The sequence below is a fragment of the Pygocentrus nattereri genome, chromosome 17 (genome assembly GCF_015220715.1).
Source record: "Pygocentrus nattereri isolate fPygNat1 chromosome 17, fPygNat1.pri, whole genome shotgun sequence".
In the NCBI taxonomy this organism is placed as follows: Eukaryota; Metazoa; Chordata; class Actinopteri; order Characiformes; family Serrasalmidae; genus Pygocentrus; species Pygocentrus nattereri.
In genome coordinates this window covers 13,459,870-13,478,244 of record NC_051227.1, presented here as the reverse complement: position 1 = coordinate 13,478,244, position 18,375 = coordinate 13,459,870, and the positions used below count along the sequence as shown (strand labels likewise).

At 42.0% G+C, this 18,375-nt stretch overlaps 1 protein-coding gene across 1 annotated transcript; it reads left to right on the top strand.

Moving 5' to 3' along the window:
* Positions 1-2,478: 2,478 nt before the first annotated feature.
* Positions 2,479-11,589, top strand: best4 (bestrophin 4). The gene is made up of 10 exons (XM_017706274.2): positions 2,479-2,503; positions 3,478-3,653; positions 5,024-5,118; positions 6,179-6,412; positions 6,778-6,932; positions 8,405-8,482; positions 8,790-8,945; positions 10,037-10,117; positions 10,199-10,335; positions 11,012-11,589. The coding sequence occupies exons 2-10, from the start codon at positions 3,502-3,504 to the stop codon at positions 11,328-11,330; spliced, it is 1,407 nt and encodes a 468-aa protein (XP_017561763.1). The 5' UTR covers positions 2,479-2,503; positions 3,478-3,501; the 3' UTR covers positions 11,331-11,589.
* The last annotated feature ends 6,786 nt before the right edge of the window (positions 11,590-18,375 follow it).

The window sequence follows — 18,375 nt, the reverse complement described above, 5'->3', positions numbered from 1 at the left end:
ATTTTGCCTCAACCTGACTGACAAAAATGTACCCAATTCACAGGCTTATCACACCATAAACATACAACTGTGGAAAGTACTTTCATCTCAAATTGTGGTTAAATTATCAGGTGATTTTATGAAATAATTCTAAAAGCTTTATATGCTACATCTTTGCTGCTGTCAGAATGAAACCTCTCCTTCATTTTTGATGTTTTTTAGTTTTAGACATAATTTGAAAACGCTTGTAGCTCCTTACATTGTGTGTAAATTTCATGATGAATAGACTAAAAGAAACGGCCCAAAATGACTTGGAAAGATGTCTGGTTCCATCCATCCATCCATCCATCCATCCATCCATCCATCCATTTTCTAAGATGCTTCTCCGTCAGGGTCGCGGGGGGGTGCTGGAGTCTATCCCAGCAGTCTTCGGGCGGAAAGCAGGATACACCCTGGACAGGTTGCCAGTCCATCGCAGGGCAGACAGACAGACAGTCACTCACACCCAGGGGCAATGTAGCATGTCCAGCTGGCCTGACTGCATGTCTTTGGACTGTGGGAGGAACCCGGAGAACCCGGAGGACATGCAAACTCCACACAGAGAGGACCCTGGTCGCCCGGCCGGGGAATCGAACCCAGGCCCTCCTCGCTACCCACCTCGCCTGTCTGGTTCCATTGACTTACATTAAAAATAATGTGGGTTTTTTTTTTTTCCTTCTCCTATATGGTAACTTTACAGGAGATACGAGGTTTTGTTCTGACAGCAGCGATGTTATACATTTTTGCTTTACTCAACAGGTACGAAGAAAAAGTAGTTGAAGCTCCTTTTTCTTTTTTTTTTTTTTTTTTTTTTTTTTTTTTTTAATTAATTAATTTATTTTTTTACCTGATTTGCTTAACCGGTATACTTCAAAGACAAGGACTCGATCATTCAGCATTAAGATCACAGGCGCTAGATATTAAACTCCTCACCATGAACTTTATGAAAGGGTTAGGCTTCACTTTCAATACAAAGTCAAATTCATTGGATGTTTTGTCTATAAAGCAGTTATTGGTCATCTTATTTCATATTTGTCTGCATTCATATCAAAAGTCTTGGTACAATAAGTTCTAATATTTCTATTAATCTGGAAGCTCTGCTGGTACAGTCTGAATATGGCAAGGCAGCTTTTAGTCAGAGCTCAATCTGCCTGGAATGATCAGCAGAAACACATGAAATTGGAGCAGGTTATGTCCTCGAGCGATTTAAAATGACTGCATCATTCTGTTTTGCTCTTGGTTTTGCCTCTGATGTGGTTCTGTTTGTTTCTTTGTTGGCTGTTTTTGTGTTCTGCCTTCTTGGCTATGCCTCACTTAATCTCAGTTCGATTACCTGGTTAAATAAAGCTAAAATAAAATGGTGTGAATCCAATGCAAAATTTTCCAAAAATTCTTTTTTTTGAAGGTTATATGGGCAGAGACGATGTTCAATATAATTTCAAATGTTCAGTGGCCTAATAGGTTGGGAGAGCAGACAGCCCTGTCCCCCTCACCTTCCTCCAGCTCATTCCTGGGGACCGCAAGCTGCTCACAGGCCGAACTTGGAGATATAATCCCTCCAGCGGGTCCTATAACGACCTCAGGGTCTCATCCCAGTAGGCCATGCCTGGTTAACCTCCACGCGGAGGCATCTAGGGGGCCCAAACCACCTCAACTGGATCCTCTCAGTGTGGAGCACCTCAAAGTTCCTCCTGGATGACAAAGCTCCTCATCCTGTCAGTGTAGCCCACTACCCTGTGAAGAAAGCTCATTGGATCTGTGATCTCATTCTTTCGGGCACTACCCACAGCTCCTGACCACAGGTGAGAGTGGCTTAGCTCCCTCTTCCCCACCATAGTCCAGTACAGTGACCGCATTACTGCCTATGGCCAGTCTCACGATTCTTCTTCCCATCCCTCATGAACAAGACCTCAAGATACTTAAACTCCTCCACCTGGGGCGAGTTCTCTCCCCTTACCTTACCCTTTGGTCCAGGTCTGATTAGAGCCGCGATAATAAAACCCTGCAGGAGAAGTTCAATTTCAGTAATCGCATTATTGCTGGACACATTTATCAACAAACCCACCTGTTTATAGGTTTGTAATCATAATGTCCATTCTCTCTCAAGAAGAAGAAAAGGCATCGTTCCTCATTGATAAGCATGTTTGTTAGAGAATGTATGTCAGCTTCTTTTGTTTTTGGCCGGTAAATGCTTGAAATACTCATTGTGGTTCTGTATCTCTCGGTGAGAAATCCGTCCACCAGACAGGCTGTAATCCTATAAATCTCTTCCACTTTACAATGTTTGCCTTTATAACTAACCGGGAACACTGCAAATTACCGACAGTGACAGAATACAGAGCTTTATGCAGTCGCTACCTGCACAGAACTCCGGTTCCCAAACCACAAATCACAGAAAGGATGGAAGCTGTCGTTCTGCAGGGGATATAAAGAGGGAGACGATGGATTGGCCTCCTCTCACTGTTCACGGACCTGCAGCACTCAGGTAGGGGTTAAAGACAGCTTGCATACATTTACATACGATCATTTATTCAGCAGTATTTACCCCAAAAGACTGTGTGCTTATAATTGCACTATAACTAAACATAAACGTCTTACAGTGAAGCTGGACAATGTTACATGTTGCTGTTGTCAGAAGAAAACCTCATATCTCCAAAATGGTAACTTTACAGGAGAAGGAAAAAACATACTTTACTTTTCATGCAAGTCAAGGGAACCAGAATTTTTTCAGAGTAATTTTCTGCCGTTTCTTTTGGTCCATTCATCATAAAATCTACACACACATTAAAGACCAGCAGGCTCTTTCAAAACATGTCAAACTGAAAAACGACAAAACTGGAGATACGAGGTTTCTTCCGACAGCAGCGATATATTACTTACATTCTTACAGAAGATGGTTCTTCAGAAGTTCTTTAGCTAAAAAATGGTTCTATATAGAACCATGAACACTCAAAGAATACTTTGCTTGCTTAAAGGGGCCTTTGCACTACGAAAGGGTTGATGGTGTTTTTAAATGGTTCTATATTGAACGTTTTTGGAAAGGGTTCTGTCACACCAAAAAAGCGTTCTGCTACTGTGATTATGCCGAGCTTGTTGCAACAGAAGAACCCTTTTTTGTTGATTCTATAGAATCCTTCAAGGGTTCTTTAACATAGATGGTTCTGCCCTTTGCATGATTTAAATGGTTCTTCAGATTTGCTAAAGAATGTGCTGTATATGGTTACGGGTTCTATATAGCACCCAAAAGGGTTATTCTATTGTCACGGCTTTGACGTTGTAATAATAGAAGAACCCTTTTTCTATATAGGAATTCTGTTTCTGTATAGAACCATTTAAACAGAACCCTTAAACAGCCAACAGTATTAAGGACGAGGGTAAATGGTTCTTTGCATGATAAAATTTGTTCTTCACTGAAACCCACACTGAAGGCAAATGCAGTGAGATGTGTTTGGTTCTCAGGGTTCCTCTGCTGCTCCGTCCATCATGACTGTGTCCTACACGCTGGAAGTGGCCAACGCCAGGTTTGCTGGCTTTACCAAACTTCTGTTCCGGTGGAAAGGCAGCATCTACAAACTGCTCTACAAGGAGTTCCTCGTCTTCTGCTTCCTCTACAGCTTCTTCAGCGTCATCTACAGGTGACGCCTCGCAGTGCGAGGATGACCTGCTTCACTGGAAACACGAGGAGTGATTTGCTCTTGCTGTTCCTTTTAAGAACCAAGAATACTCAAAGAACCCTTTTGCATGATTAAATGGTTCTTCAGACTGCTAAAGAATGTGTTGTATATGGTTCCGGGTTCTATATAGCACCCAAAAGGGTTATTCTATGGTTACAGACATTGTAATAATAGAAGAACCCTTTCTGTTTTTCTGTTTAGAACCATTTTGTTCCCAAAGAACCCTTAAACAGTCAACTTGTGTGTGTAAATGGTTCTTTTCATGATAAAATGGTTCGTCATACTGATTTAGAATGTGTTCTATATGGGTACATATTTTTGAAAAGGGTTCTATATGGCACCAAAAGGGTTCTTCTATTGTAACAAGCTTGACATGATCACAATAGCAGAACCCTTTTTTTTTTGGTGCCACATAGAACCCTTTTTATTTGTGTGTGTGTGTGTGTGTGTGTGTAGGAGTGCAAGAGTATCAGGACAAAAACTGCTTCAGTAACAAGCAACTTCTAGAACTGCAGTGCTGTATTTGGTTCCATATTGAACCTCTTAAAAAGGGTTCTGCTATTATGATGTCACGCTTGCTACAATAGAAGAACCCTTTTTGGCGTTGTATATAACAAATTTTTCAAAAAGCTTCGATATAGAACCGTATACAGCACATTCTCAAATAATCTAAAGAACCATTTCACCATGCAAAGAACCATTTAAGCATAAACTGTTCTTTGAGTGTTTATGGTTCTATATAGAACCATTTTCTTTACTAAGGAACCCTTGAAGGACCGTCTGTAAGAGTTTAGAGCTGGGAAACATTACAATACACATTATTATACACAGTGTGAGGACGAGCTGCTCTACTGAAAACATCTACTGTTCCTTTAAGAACAAACATCTGAATGTTCTGTCACCAGATAGCAGCTCTGTGTTGTTCTTTTGGGTATTACTTTTAAAAAACAATGGTTCTTCAGGGGTTCTTTAGTGAAGAAAATGATTCTATATAGAACCAAGAACACAAAGAAGCCATTTAAGGGTTCATTGCATGACAAAAGGGTTCTTCTATTGTTACACACTCTTAAAGAGATGGTTCTTAAGGGGTTCTTTAGTGAAAAAATGTTTCTATGTAGAACCATGAACACTCAGAACCGTTTGCATGATTAGAGTTCTTTGCATCATGAAAGGGTTTTTCAGATTCAACCTTTTTAAAAGGGGTTCTGTATAGCACCGAGCGAGGTTCTCCTGTTCTGATGTCTTTTTGGTGCTGTGTAATCTGCCTGACTTCAGTGTTGGACGGTGAGGCTGCGAGAGCCGCTTAAATCTGGTTGTGAACCTGTTTTCAGGTGTGTCCTCAGTGGAGGCCAGCAGGAGCTGTTTGAGAGAGCCGCACGCCACTGTAACAAATTCGCCAAACTCATCCCCATGTCTTTTGTTCTTGGTAAGGCAAATCTAGAACGTCCATCTAAACCTTTCCTTTGAAACCCCCATGAGCTGACCACTGTCCAGCAAACCCTCATGGATATGGTCATCAATACCAATGGACAAACTTAAGCTTCCAGTCAGCTGCTGCTGTTTCAACTAAACGGCCTTCTTTAGTTCAGGTTATAGATAACGGTGTCATGCACTCTTTAAAAAGATGGTTCTTGGGTTCTTTAGCAAAGACAGTGTTCTATATAGAACCACACTCAAAGAACGCTTTGCATGCTTAAGGGTTCTTTGGTAAAGACAGATTCTACACAGAACCATGAACACTCAATAATTAACAATAATAATAATAATAATAAAACAATAATTTGCATGCTTCAGGATTCCTCAGTAAAGACAATGGTTCTATACAGAACCAAAAACTCTCAAAGAACCCTTTGCATGCTTTAGGCACTCTGCATGGTGAAATGGTTCTTCAGATTGATGGAGAAGGAATTTTATATGGTTCTCTATAGAACCTTTTTGAAAAGGGTTTTGCTATTGTGTTTGTGTTGCATTTTTAAAATTGTTCTATATGTAACAATACATTCTCAATCAACCTCAAGAACCATTTCATCAGGCAAAGAACCATTTAACCACACACTTAAAAAGGATGGCTCTTCAAGGGTTCTTTATAGAATCATGAACACTCAAAGAACCATTTGCATGACTTTTCACCATGAAGTGGTTCTGCAGATTGAAAAATGTGTGGTATGTGGTTCTACAGAACCGTTTTGAAAAGGGTACTTCATAGTCTCAAAGGGTTCTGCTTTTATTACAAGCTTGACATTGTAACAATAGAAGAACACTTTGGTCTTCACCACATTCTTCATTAATCTGAAGATCCCTTTAATCATGCAAAGTGTTCTTTGGGTGTTCATGGGTCTATACAGAACCATTTGTCTTTACTAAAGAACCCTTGAAGAACCAAACACGTTCTGGTTTGGACAGGGGAAGCTGGGTGAAGCACATCATTGTTGTAATAAAGTAATAAAAGTCTAAGCTTTACTAACTGAACAGACTGGGTTCTCCAGGGTTCTACATCACGCAGGCGTTCCAGCGTTGGTGGGGTCAGTACACCAGCTTCCCACTGCCCGATAACCTGATGATGGTGGTGTCCGGCAATGTCCACGGGGCAGACGAGCGAGGTCGCCTCCTGAGGCGGACGATGATGAGATACGCCAACCTCTCCTCCGTCCTCATCCTGCGCTCCATCAGCACACGGGTCCACAAGCGCTTCCCCACAATGCAGCACATAGTGGAGGCAGGTAGGAGACTCGGATCAGACAACAGTGTACCTGCTCTTACCAGGGTTTACTGGAATATGTTCAGACCTACAATAGACATGTTCAAGTGTGGAATTCTGGCCAGACTAATGTTATACATTTGCTAAAGTATCAAATAATTCATATCATTGTTATAGATCAAATTAACAAACAATGAATGTGTTTACACTTAATAATCTGGGTCAGTAACCAGTTCACTGTGCTTATTTTGATTTATGTGGGATGTCACCAGCAGGGCTGTGTCATTTTGAACGGAAGTGAAGTAAAGGAGCTGGAGAACTGGATGTAACTGCATCCGAGCTTTAATGTCACAGCTGTGTAATATAATATCACTGCCCTGAATGTAGGATTTATGACTGAGGAGGAGCTGAAAACTCTCGATCATCTGTACTCGGACTTCAATAAATACTGGATGCCTCTGACATGGTTTGCAAACCTGGCTTCCAAAGCCAGAGAGGAGGGCCGAGTGAAGGACGACATGGCCCTGAAGCTGCTGATGGACGTGAGTGTGTTTACACAGACTCGCTCTTTTACAGTCTGTATCAGTTACGAGGACCAGATATACAAACTAACACTAGTGACCAGTGATTCGTCCTCAGGACTGGATTTTGTTTGGTTTCATTCAAGGTGACTTGCTTTGCTGTGATGATTAATATTTCCACTTTTGACCAGTGGACTCTGAACAGTCAGGACTCATTAAGTTTACTGTTTATTCATTTTTAACTGTTTTCACCACCAACTTTCATTTTTTTTAAAAAAACAAGCCATATTGTCGCTTCACTCCTCTGACCAGAAATGGTAAACAAAAGTAAACGTGCTTCACCTAAATAAACAGACTCACTGCTAGGTTTGCAGGGTGTGTCACTTTGTGGTTGCTACAGTATCCCAGGTGGTCCCAGGTTGCTAGTCATTTGCTATGGTATTCAGTTGGCTCTGGGGGTTGCTAGGTGGTTGCTAAGCATTTGCTATGGTATCCAGGGCATTTTCAGGGGGGTTGCTAGATGGGTGCTATGATATCCCAAATGGTTGGTAGGGAGCTGCTATGGAGTTGCTCTGGTATCCCAGGTGGTTGCTATGCATTTGCTAACGTATCCTACATGATTAATGGGGTGGATTAACATGATTTTATGATAAGCTGAGTGCACCCCACTTTTTTTCCAAGAGGAAAAGTATAGTGTAATTTAATGATGGCACGGAGACCATATGTCTGGTCAAAAATCTGTATACAAGCACACCATTCCCAATGAGAGTGAACATTCCAGAGTTGGAATGGTGTCACGCAGGACGTTTTAAGGCTTGCAATGTGCAATCTCTAACAAAAATGCTGTGAAAATATGAAATTTTCTTTCTGATCTGATATTTAGCCCCATTGTATTTGTGATGAGCAAAGTTATTTATGAATTCATGTGATTTGGATTGAATGTAAACCCTGCTGTTGTAGTGGTGGTGGTAGTAGTGTATATACACACTTGAAGAACCATCTTTAAGTGTTTTTGTTTTCTTTACTAAAATTCTATATAGAATCAAACACTCAAAGAACCTTTTCCGTGATTAAAGGGTTCTTTGCATGGTGAAGCAGTTCTTTAAAAGCACAGCAGATGTGTTGCACGTGGTTCATATAGAACCTTTTTGGAAGGGCTTCTATAGAGAACCAGAAATGTTCTATTGTCACAGGCTCGACATCATAATAGCAGAACCCTTTTCAAAAAGGTTCTATATAGAACCGTCTACTGCACGCTGCGATCTGCAGAATAATTTCATGATGCAAAGAACCCTTTTAATCATGCAAAAGATTCTTTAAGAGTTCTACCAACCAGCTTTTTAAAGACTGTACACTTATTTCTAAATATGTCAGTGTTTTCAGGAGCTGCCGTGTAGAAATGTCCCTCACCTGTGCTGTTTAGACTGCATTGTGCCAGTAAATCTGGACTGCACTGACACTTCTGACGCCTTGACTACTTCTCTGTCTGTCAGGAGCTGAATAACTACAGGGCGAAGTGCAGCATGCTTTTCCACTACGACTGGATCAGCATCCCAATGGTTTACACTCAGGTAAAGCAGCTGTCATGAGGAACTTCATGACATTTGAAGGTTAAAAAAAGCTTGACTTTGATTTAAAACCACTGTGAGGGGTTTGTAAAACTTCATAGTGACTGTATCGTGTGTGTTAGTACCTGCTCTGTGAGGGTCCATGGGGGTCCTGACCACTGAAGAACAGGGTAAAAGGGGCTAACAAAGTATCAGAGAAACAGATGGACTACAGTCTGTAACTGTAGAACTACAAAGTGCAGCTATACAGTAAGTGGAGCTGATAAAATGGACAGTGGGCGCATAGAAATGTTTCTTCCTCTGTCTGTAGGTGGTCACTCTGGCCGTCTACTCCTTCTTTGCTTTCTGTCTGATCGGACGTCAGTTTGTGAAACCAGAGAGAGCCGACGAACACAAAGTTCACGTGGATCTGTACGTCCCCGTCTTCACACTGCTCGAGTTCTTCTTCTACGCAGGCTGGCTGAAGGTTGGATTTAAAACAATCAAACAAACAAAATGCTCATATTAGAGCAATAGAACTGTACCTATCATATGCATATCATCTACTTAGAGGTGTATGGTTCTGTCCTACATGAGTGACAGACACCCTAAATATGTTCTAAATGTAAAAAATCTAAATTTGTAAATGAATTTTTTGGAACCTTCTAATCCTGAGAACGCATCTCTGTCAAAACATGAAAGGAAGCGTCAATTTTCAAGGAACATAAACAGTTAAAACCCGCAATTTGTTTTAAAGTGTGTGTGTGTGTGTGTGTGTGTGTGTGTGTGTGTGTGTGTGTGTGTGTGTGTGTGTGTGTGTATATATATATATATATAATGACATTTATTTATTTATTTATTTTTATTCTTGTTTTAGGACAAATCTTCTTCTTTTCCTCAATCCAAAAAGCACTGATACATAGATTAAGCATAAAGGTCAGCTAAATATTATGTCCAGTGCAGAGGTCAGTTTTAGAGGGGGTAGTCTAGGTGTCCAGTAGGTGAGACAGAAACCGGCTGCTATAATAAACTGTCCTAGCAGGTCAGAGTAGCCGGTCAGTCTAAAGGCCGTGTGAGGTTTTGTTTTAATGAGACTCTAATGAGCCGAAATGTCTTATTTTGGGAGACAGAAGAAAGAAGAGACGGATGAATGAATGATGGTATAATTTAGACCCCATCAGTTCAATCGTTCACTATATAATCAGCTTAATATTTATAAAGGTTAAGACAGTCAGACTTTAAGAAGCTGTAAGACGACAGGCTGAGCAGAGCAGCAGCACGACAAAGAAACAGAACCAGACTGGTTCTCTTGTGTGCATTCGAAGTGCTGATTGGCTCACAGACGGAACATCATAGAACCAAGTTTGACTTGGAGACAGAACCTTTTTGTCCAAAAAGGCACAACTTAAAAAAAGCACATCACAGAATGTTAAATTGTCAAGAACATGAAAAAGAGTGTGAAATAACTCGACTTTGGAGAATGTCAGAACCTCAAAGTTCCGAGGGGACGATAATGCTGACGAGGTGATAAAAACCCTGTTCATTTTTAAAGAACGAAAAACTCATCTGTTTGCGCAGGTGGGAGAGCTGATCATCAACCCATTTGGAGAGGACGATGATGACTTTGAAACCAACCAGCTTATTGACCGAAACATTCAGGTAACTGAGACGTAGCTCAGTGTTGGTTCCCTTTCTGCAGTGAGCCATTGTAACAGCTGCCTGCCTCTGCATTTATCACAGGTCTCCATGCTGGCTGTGGATGACATGCACCAGAGCCTCCCTCCTCTGGAAAAGGACAAATACTGGACGGAGAAAAGCTTCAGCCTGCCCTTCGGCCCAGCTAAGCCTGTCTTTATGGGCTCCACCTACGACATGAGGTGAACCTTTCTTTGATGATCTCCGCCAGTTTATAGTAACCGTCAGAGGTCTGTTACCTTTTTCTCAGGCGAAAAGGTGCAAAGACATTGTTGAGCTAATATTTCATCTGTCACATCAAAATCTCGCTGGCCTTTACACTGTGTGAACACTTCCTTATAAATGGCCCAATAAAAAGAGAAAAAGAACAAAATTCTGTCACATTAACGTGCCTCAAAGTTAAAGCTGCTTACTTCTGTGTAAGATTTGCTGTTTAAACTGAAATAAGTGTCATTACTGAGAGAAGAGAATGAGAACAGGCTAAAACGCGGTGAGCGTGAGCTGCTGTGAGTCGTCCTGTAAAGCCTGAAACAATCATTTAAAAGTCAGAGGCGTCGGGTTGGAATCTTTTCGGGACCACATTGTACATCTTTATGTATTAACCAGCTTGATGTTTCAGCCTCAAATGATCTCCATCAACACTATACTGATGAAGATGTGATGACAATAGATAATTCTACACGTTGTGTGCAGTTACACATTTCCACCAAAGAGGTCACCAAATCCCCAAATCTTACACAGTGCAGCTTCAACTACATTTTTCAAGTTACAATTCTGAGTATGGAAAGTGTTGCTGCTGCTGTAGCCTTTCCGTTTCCTTCAGGGTTAAAAGTTCCTTTTATGCCTTGAATGTTTTAGGGAAATTGATGACAATTTGGAGGACTCAACCACCAGCTACCAAATCCCGATGCTGCCGGTCAGCGTGTGGCCGCCTACCCCCAAAAAGCAGAAGAAGAGCCAGAGACTGTCCTGCTGCACTAAAAAAGTGAAATCTAAGAAAAAGACGCACACAAAAGACATGGAGACCGTCGACATCATGCCAGCTAAGCCGTGTGGGTGTGAACAGCAGCAGCAGCAGCACTACGAGGAATCAGTGGAGAGGCCCCAGTGTGTGGTCACTCTGGGCGAGGCAGAAAAGGAGCAAGAGACAGATTATACAAACAAGTCTGTGGCCTGAGCTGCTGACCCTCATTACTGCCTCACCTAATTTGGGTCTTCTTTTTTTATTCAGCACAAAAATTCGAAATTTTGCACATTAAATTCCATGTATTTTGAAAGTCCTCCTGTCTGATCCATTCGGCGTAAATATGGTGAATGTGGTTGTTTTGATTGTCGCTGCTGTAAAACCTTCCAACACTGAAGTGTCCTTTAATAAATGCTCTAATGAAGTTTTATTGCAGATCATTTTGGATCATTTCTGTTTTATACATTGTGAAATGTTCACACAAAGTAACACAGCTGATGTTTTCAAACAGTCAAATTCAATAAGCAGAGTTAACGGTTTTGATTATTTGATTTACATGATTTAAGAACTTCATTATGGATTCGGTCTAAAAATCTTCAGCTTGTACACATTTTTAAAAGATGGTTCCTCGAGGGCTTTTTAGTAAAAATGAAAATGGTTCTACATAGAACCACGAACACTTGAAGATCCCTTTGAGTGATTACAGCGTTCTTTAGATTGATGGAGAATGTGTTGTGTAGATGGTTGTATACAGAACCTTTTTGAAAAGGGCTCCATATAGCACCAAATGTTCTTCTATTGTTATGTCAATCTTGTATGCACTAGAAGAACCTTCTTTGGTGCTATAAGGAACCATCTACAACACATGCTCCATCAATCTGAATCTATTGTCTTTAGTAAAGAACCCTTGAAGAACCATCATTTTAAGTGTGCACTAATTACAGGTGGACAATATGGCAAACACATACATATTTGTCTGATCCACTTGTACCGGCACAACACACACTAACACACCACCACCACATCAGTGTTACTGCAGTGCTGAGAATGATCCACCACCCAAATAGTACCTGCTCTGTGAGGATCCATGGGGGTCCTGACCACTGAAGAACAGGGTAAAAGGGGGTAACAAAGTATCAGAGAAACAGATGGACTACAGTCTGTAACTGTAGAACTACAAAGTGCAGCTATACAGTAAGTGGAACTGATAAAATGGACAATGAGTGTAGAAACAAGGAGGTGGTCAGAATGTTATGCCTACTCGGTGTGTATTTGTTTTTTATTTGTATTTTTATATTTTTATTTATATTGTATTTTATTTCTTCAAGGGTTCTATATATACACATGTTTCCAAAGGTTTTCAGTCACCCATCCAAATCATTGAATTGGCATGCAGACTGTTTCTACAGACATTAGTGAAAGAATGGGTCGCTCTCAGGAGCTCAGTGAATTCCAGTGTGGTACCGTGATCGGACGCCATTATAACAAATTGGAAGTGATCAGGAACGACAGCAACTCAGCCACGAAGTGGTCGGCCACATAAAATGACAGAGTGGGGTCAGCGGATGCTGAGGGGCATAGTGCACAGAGGTCAGGAACTTTCTGCAGAGTCAATCACTACAGATCTCCAAACTTCACGTGGCCTTCAGATCAGCTCAAGAACAGAGTAGAGAGCTTCATGGAATGGGTTTCCATGGCCGAGCAGTGGAATGCAGTGGTGTAAAGCGACTCCACTGGACTCTAGAGCAGTGGAGACGTGTTCTCTGAAGTGACCGGTCACGCTTCTCTATCTGGAAATCTGATGGATGAGTGTGGGATTGGCGGTTGCCAGGAGACTTGTACTTGACTGCATTGTGCCTAGTGTAAGGTTTGGTGGAGGGGGTATTATGGTGTGGGGTTGTTTTTCAGGAGTTTGGCTCGGCCCCTTAGTTCCAGTGAAAGGAACTCTTAAAGCTTCAGCACCAAGAGATTTTGGACAATTTCATGCTCCCAACTTTGAGGGAACAGTTTGGGGACGGCCCCTTCCTGTTCCAACATGACTGCGCACCAGTGCACAAAGCAGGTCCATAAAGACACGGATGAGCGAGTTTGGTGTGGAAGAACTTGACTGACCTGCACAGAGTCCTGACCTCAACCCAACAGAACACCTTTGGGATGAATTAGTGCGGAGACTGCGAGCCAGGCCTTCTCGTCCAGCATCAGTGTCTGAGCTCACAAACGCTCTTCTGGAAGAACGGTCAAAAATTCCCATAAACTCACTCCTAAACCTTGTGGAAAGCCTTCCCAGAAGAGTTGAAGCTGTTATAGCTGCAAAGGGTGGGCCGAAATCATATTAAACCCTATGGATTAAGAATGGGATGTCACTCAAGTTCATATGTGTGTGAAGCCAGACGTCCGAATACTTTTGTGCGTGTTTGTGTGTGTGTGTGTGTGTGTGTGTGTGTGTGTGTGTGTGTGTGTGTGTGTGTGTGTGTGTAAACACATTTTCACAATACATGTGATATTTTGATACAGTGTATTTGTGGTGTCGTTTAAAAACTAAATTGAGACTAATTCTGCTCTCTGATTTTAATGAAGCATGTTCTGTTGGTCAAAGTTCAAGTACTGACCGTATGCATGATAAACGTTTCTCAAAATAAAAGTTCATCACCAAAATATCATCCAATGATCCAAAAGGCATCATCACCAAAATAATATCTCTAATTCTGTATTTCTTTTTCTTTAAATTGTCTCAAGGCATCATCACAAAATGCTAGGTAAAAATTAAAGCACGGCTGGGCCTTGACGTTTTTTTTAATATTAATCATTTTTAAGTGGTCGAGTTTGACACATCTGCACTAATTCATGTAATATTTGATTATAGTTAACCCTGGCTAAAGCATAATTACTCATTTAACATTAAATTTCTACATTTGGTGCATAACTTGAGACAGGGAATCTATCCTGAGAGCAGACAATCATGGGCCTATATTAACATTCACTTTACAGATTAATTTAACTGCAGTACAAAAATGACATTTTAAATCTACATTAGTGACATTTTAAACTCCAACCAAACTTTGGTTCCAAAGCGCACTTGGTCATGTTCATAAACTTTTTATTTCATAAGCTCCATTCAGAAGCTGGGCGTCGTGTGAGGCTGTAACTCTTCTCTCCAGTCAAATAGATGGTGATGTCATTTTAAACCCTTATAATAAAAGAAGCTGAACTCAGTTTGTTTTTCTACTGAAAGTCGAGCCGTTTTTCCCCAAATCTGGGCTATAAACTATAAACAGACGGCGTCTCTTCAGTGATCTGCTCTAATCTGTAACATTTTTCTGTTCATTTGAGGGGAGATTTACAAAAAATAAATAAACAAACCAGAACACACCCTGGAGAATAAGAGGTTAAACCGGCTGGTGTTGCTGACGGACATGGTTCTGCTGTGGTTCTGCTTAGTTAATGTTCCAAAGTTACATTTCAGCCTTTTTACTCAGCTCTGTTGATCTGATCTGTGAGTGAAGTCTTGGCTTGGTCAGTTCTGGCTTAAGGCTGAAGACTGAACTCAAAATAGCACCAGTATTCATGCATTCGTATAGTACAGTACAGTACAGTACAGTACAGTATAGTAGTGAATGTAATGCAGTTTTGGGTTCAGGTGAAGGCAATTTCCACATAATTCAGTGTTCAGGTGTAATCGGAGATTCAGAGGGTTTGGTGTGAAATGGTTCAGACGTCTTTACAGTGGTGGTGATAGGAACCAGGCGTCGCCATGACTACAACACAGATATAGACGTTTTATTTACCATCTAGAACCACCAGAGAACCTACACAAATCTTCTGAGTTTATATGGAACGTTGATGGTATGTGATTACATCACAAGCCTTGCTTCTTCTCAGTCTCTTGACTTTCTGGCTTTGACAGAGACCTGGATCACTCCAGAGAACTCTGCTACCCCTGCTGCTCTCTCTTCAGCTTTCTCTTTTTCACATTCTGCCCGCCGGATTGGAAGAGGTGGAGGCACGGGTCTGCTTCTGTCTAAACACTGGCGCTTCACACCACTTTCTTTTCCACAGCTTGTTATCTCTACTTTTGAATTTCATGCTGTCACTGTGTACTTTCCAAGCAAATTTCACATTCTTGTTGTTTATCGCCCCCCTTCTGCACTAGGTCACTTTATTGAGGAGCTGGACACTCTCCTGAGCCTCTTTCCAGTTGGTGAGACTCCACTCATCCTACTTGGTGACTTCAATTTGCCGTTAGACAAGTTACAGTCATCCTGCCTCCTTCCTTTGCTGTCTTCCTTCGACCTGACCCTCAACCAGTCACCTCCCACACATAGAGCTGGCAATGTCCTTGACTTGGTCTTCACCAGACCCACGTCTGCAAAGGACCTTGTAGTAACTCCACTAACCTGTTCGGATCACTACTTTCTCTCATTCTCCCTCTCTCTCCCTTCTCTCCCAACTTTCCCTACTTCATCACACACCACCACAACACATCGCAACCTGCATTCCATCTCTCCCTCAAACCTTGCCTCTTGTATCACCTCAACTCTGCCATCCCCTGACTCCTTCTCTTCCCTCTCAGTGGAATCGGCCACAGATACACTTCTGTCCTCCATATCATCTTCTCTTGATCATCTATATCCTGTCTCTTCCAGACCATTAAGATCATCTCCACCTGCTCCCTGGCTGACTGAGGCTCTACGTAGCAACCGACGGGCTCTCAGACTGGCTGAGAAACGATGGAAGAAGTCAAGACTCACTGCTGACCTTCTTTCCTATCAAACTCTTCTGTCCAAGTTTTCTAAAGAGGTGACTGCTGCTAAGTCTTCTTTCTACAGAGAGAAGCTTGAGGCATCTGCAGCAGATCCACGTAAACTTTTTAGCATCTTTCCTTCCCTCCTTAACCCTCCCCCTCCTCCTTCTCCCATCTCTCTTACTGCTAATGACTTTGCTTCCTTCTTTAAAGAAAAGGTGAATAAGATCTGTGACTCCTTTTCTCTGACTCCAACCACTGTATGCCACCACTCACTCTCTCCTAAAACTCTTACCTGCTTTTCTTCTCTTTCAAATGAGGAAGTACATAAACTACTAACATCTTGTAACCCTACCACCTGTCCTCTGGATCCCATCCCATCTACACTGCTCCGGTCTATCTCTCATGAACTTCTTCCCTTCATTTCCTCCGTCATCAACAGCTCCCTGTCATCTGGAATGGTTCCATCTTCTTTCAAGGCAGCTAGGGTGGTCCCCATCCTAAAGAAGCCGAGTCTCGATGGCACCGACATCAACAATTACCGACCGGTATCTCTCCTTTCCTTCCTTTCTAAAATTCTCGAACGTGCTGTTTACAACCAACTATCTGTCTTTCTCTCTGAAAACCAGCTACAGGACCCCAACCAATCCGGGTTCAAACCAGCCCACTCTACTGAAACTGCACTCATCGCAGTTTCAGAGAAACTCCATGCAGCAAGGTCAGCTGGACTGTCATCAGTTCTGATTCTTCTCGACCTCTCTGCAGCCTTTGACACTGTCAATCACAAGATTCTTCTGTCTATCCTTTCTGGCCTTAGCATTTCAGGAACAGCATGGAAGTGGTTTAAGTCCTACCTAGAGGGGCGCTCCTACCAGGTAACATGGAGGGGCTCAACATCCACTCCATGCAACCTCTCCACTGGTGTTCCTCAAGGTTCAGTTCTGGGTCATCTCCTATTTTCTCTCTATACCCGCTCACTCGGACATATTATTTCTTCTCATGGCTTTTCATGTCACTGCTATGCTGATGACACACAACTCATCCTTTCTTTTCCTCCTAATGACCCACAGGTCTCGACTCGGATCGCAGCATGTCTGGCAGACGTTGCATCGTGGATGACAACCCACCACCTCAAGCTGAACCCAAACAAGACGGAGATGCTTTACATCCCGGGATCTTCTGGTATTCGGTGTGATCTCTCAATTCCCTTTGAGCACACCCTGATTACTCCATCTACAGAAGCTCGTAGTCTTGGGGTAGTTGTAGATGACCAGCTCTCTTTCACGGCTCATGTTGCTAACCTGACTCGGTCATGCAGATTTCTCCTTTACAACATCCGGAGAATTCGACCTTTTCTCTCTAGAGAGGCCACACAGGTACTTGTTCAGTCTTTAGTCATTTCTAGACTAGATTACTGTAACTCCCTTCTGGCTGGTCTTCCAATGCGTACCATCAGGCCACTGCAACTGATCCAGAATGCTGCAGCTCGACTTGTCTTCAACCTTCCTAAATTCAGCCATGTCACTCCACTGCTGCGTTCCCTTCATTGGCTTCCTGTAGCAGCTTGCATCAGATATAAAACCCTGATGTTGGCCTACAAAGCCAAAAATGGTCCAGCTCCTTCCTACTTGAGATCAATGGTGAAAGCTAGATCCGTACCGAGAGACCTTCGTGCTTCAAGTACGGCTCGACTTGACCCACCATCTTGCAGATCACAAGGAGTTTTCCTTGCCTCCAGACTGTTCTCTGTCCTGGCACCAAGGTGGTGGAATGAACTTCCCCTAAGTGTCCGAACAGCAGAATCACTTGCTGTCTTTAAACGACGTCTGAAGACCCATCTCTTTACACTACACTTATCTAATCACTAACACTGTCTATTAAAGATCTTCACCTCTTTTTGTTCACTGTATTTTATTACAAACTTTTTTTCAGCAGGTTTAGTGTTGTGTAGACTCTGTGTTGAGTTGTAGGTATTTTTCTACTTGTATTTGTTTTAGGTCTCAATGCATAGATAACTTCAGGTAGCAATTTAGAGCAAAGCTCTTTAAAATTATGTCGACCTTTATTAACATGAGATATTCTGAAGTAATGACAAGCACTTTTGTAAGTCGCTCTGGATAAGAGCGTCTGCTAAATGCCATAAATGTAAATGTAAATGGTAGTGAAATATATAAAGCTCCTCTGGTGACGTGGTGAGTATTTTTAAATAGGTTGCCTGGATATATGAATTTGTGGCCTCAGTATAGTAAATGTGCGGTCTGGATATATGAAGGTGGGGCCTCAGTATAGTAATGTGTGCACAAAGCTGTCATAAAACAGCGTCTCAGTCATCAGGCAGTGAATTCATAGCCATTTCATGTAGGAACTTTCTGTGAGGAGCTTTTAGAGGGGGACGTCTGGTTCCTATCACCACCACTGTGAACAGCTCTGACTCGGTAAGTTTATCTAGAACAGAAAGTTTCACACCAAACCCCCTTTTGTTTACATCTGTTGATTTATGGTTGTGGAATCTTCCTC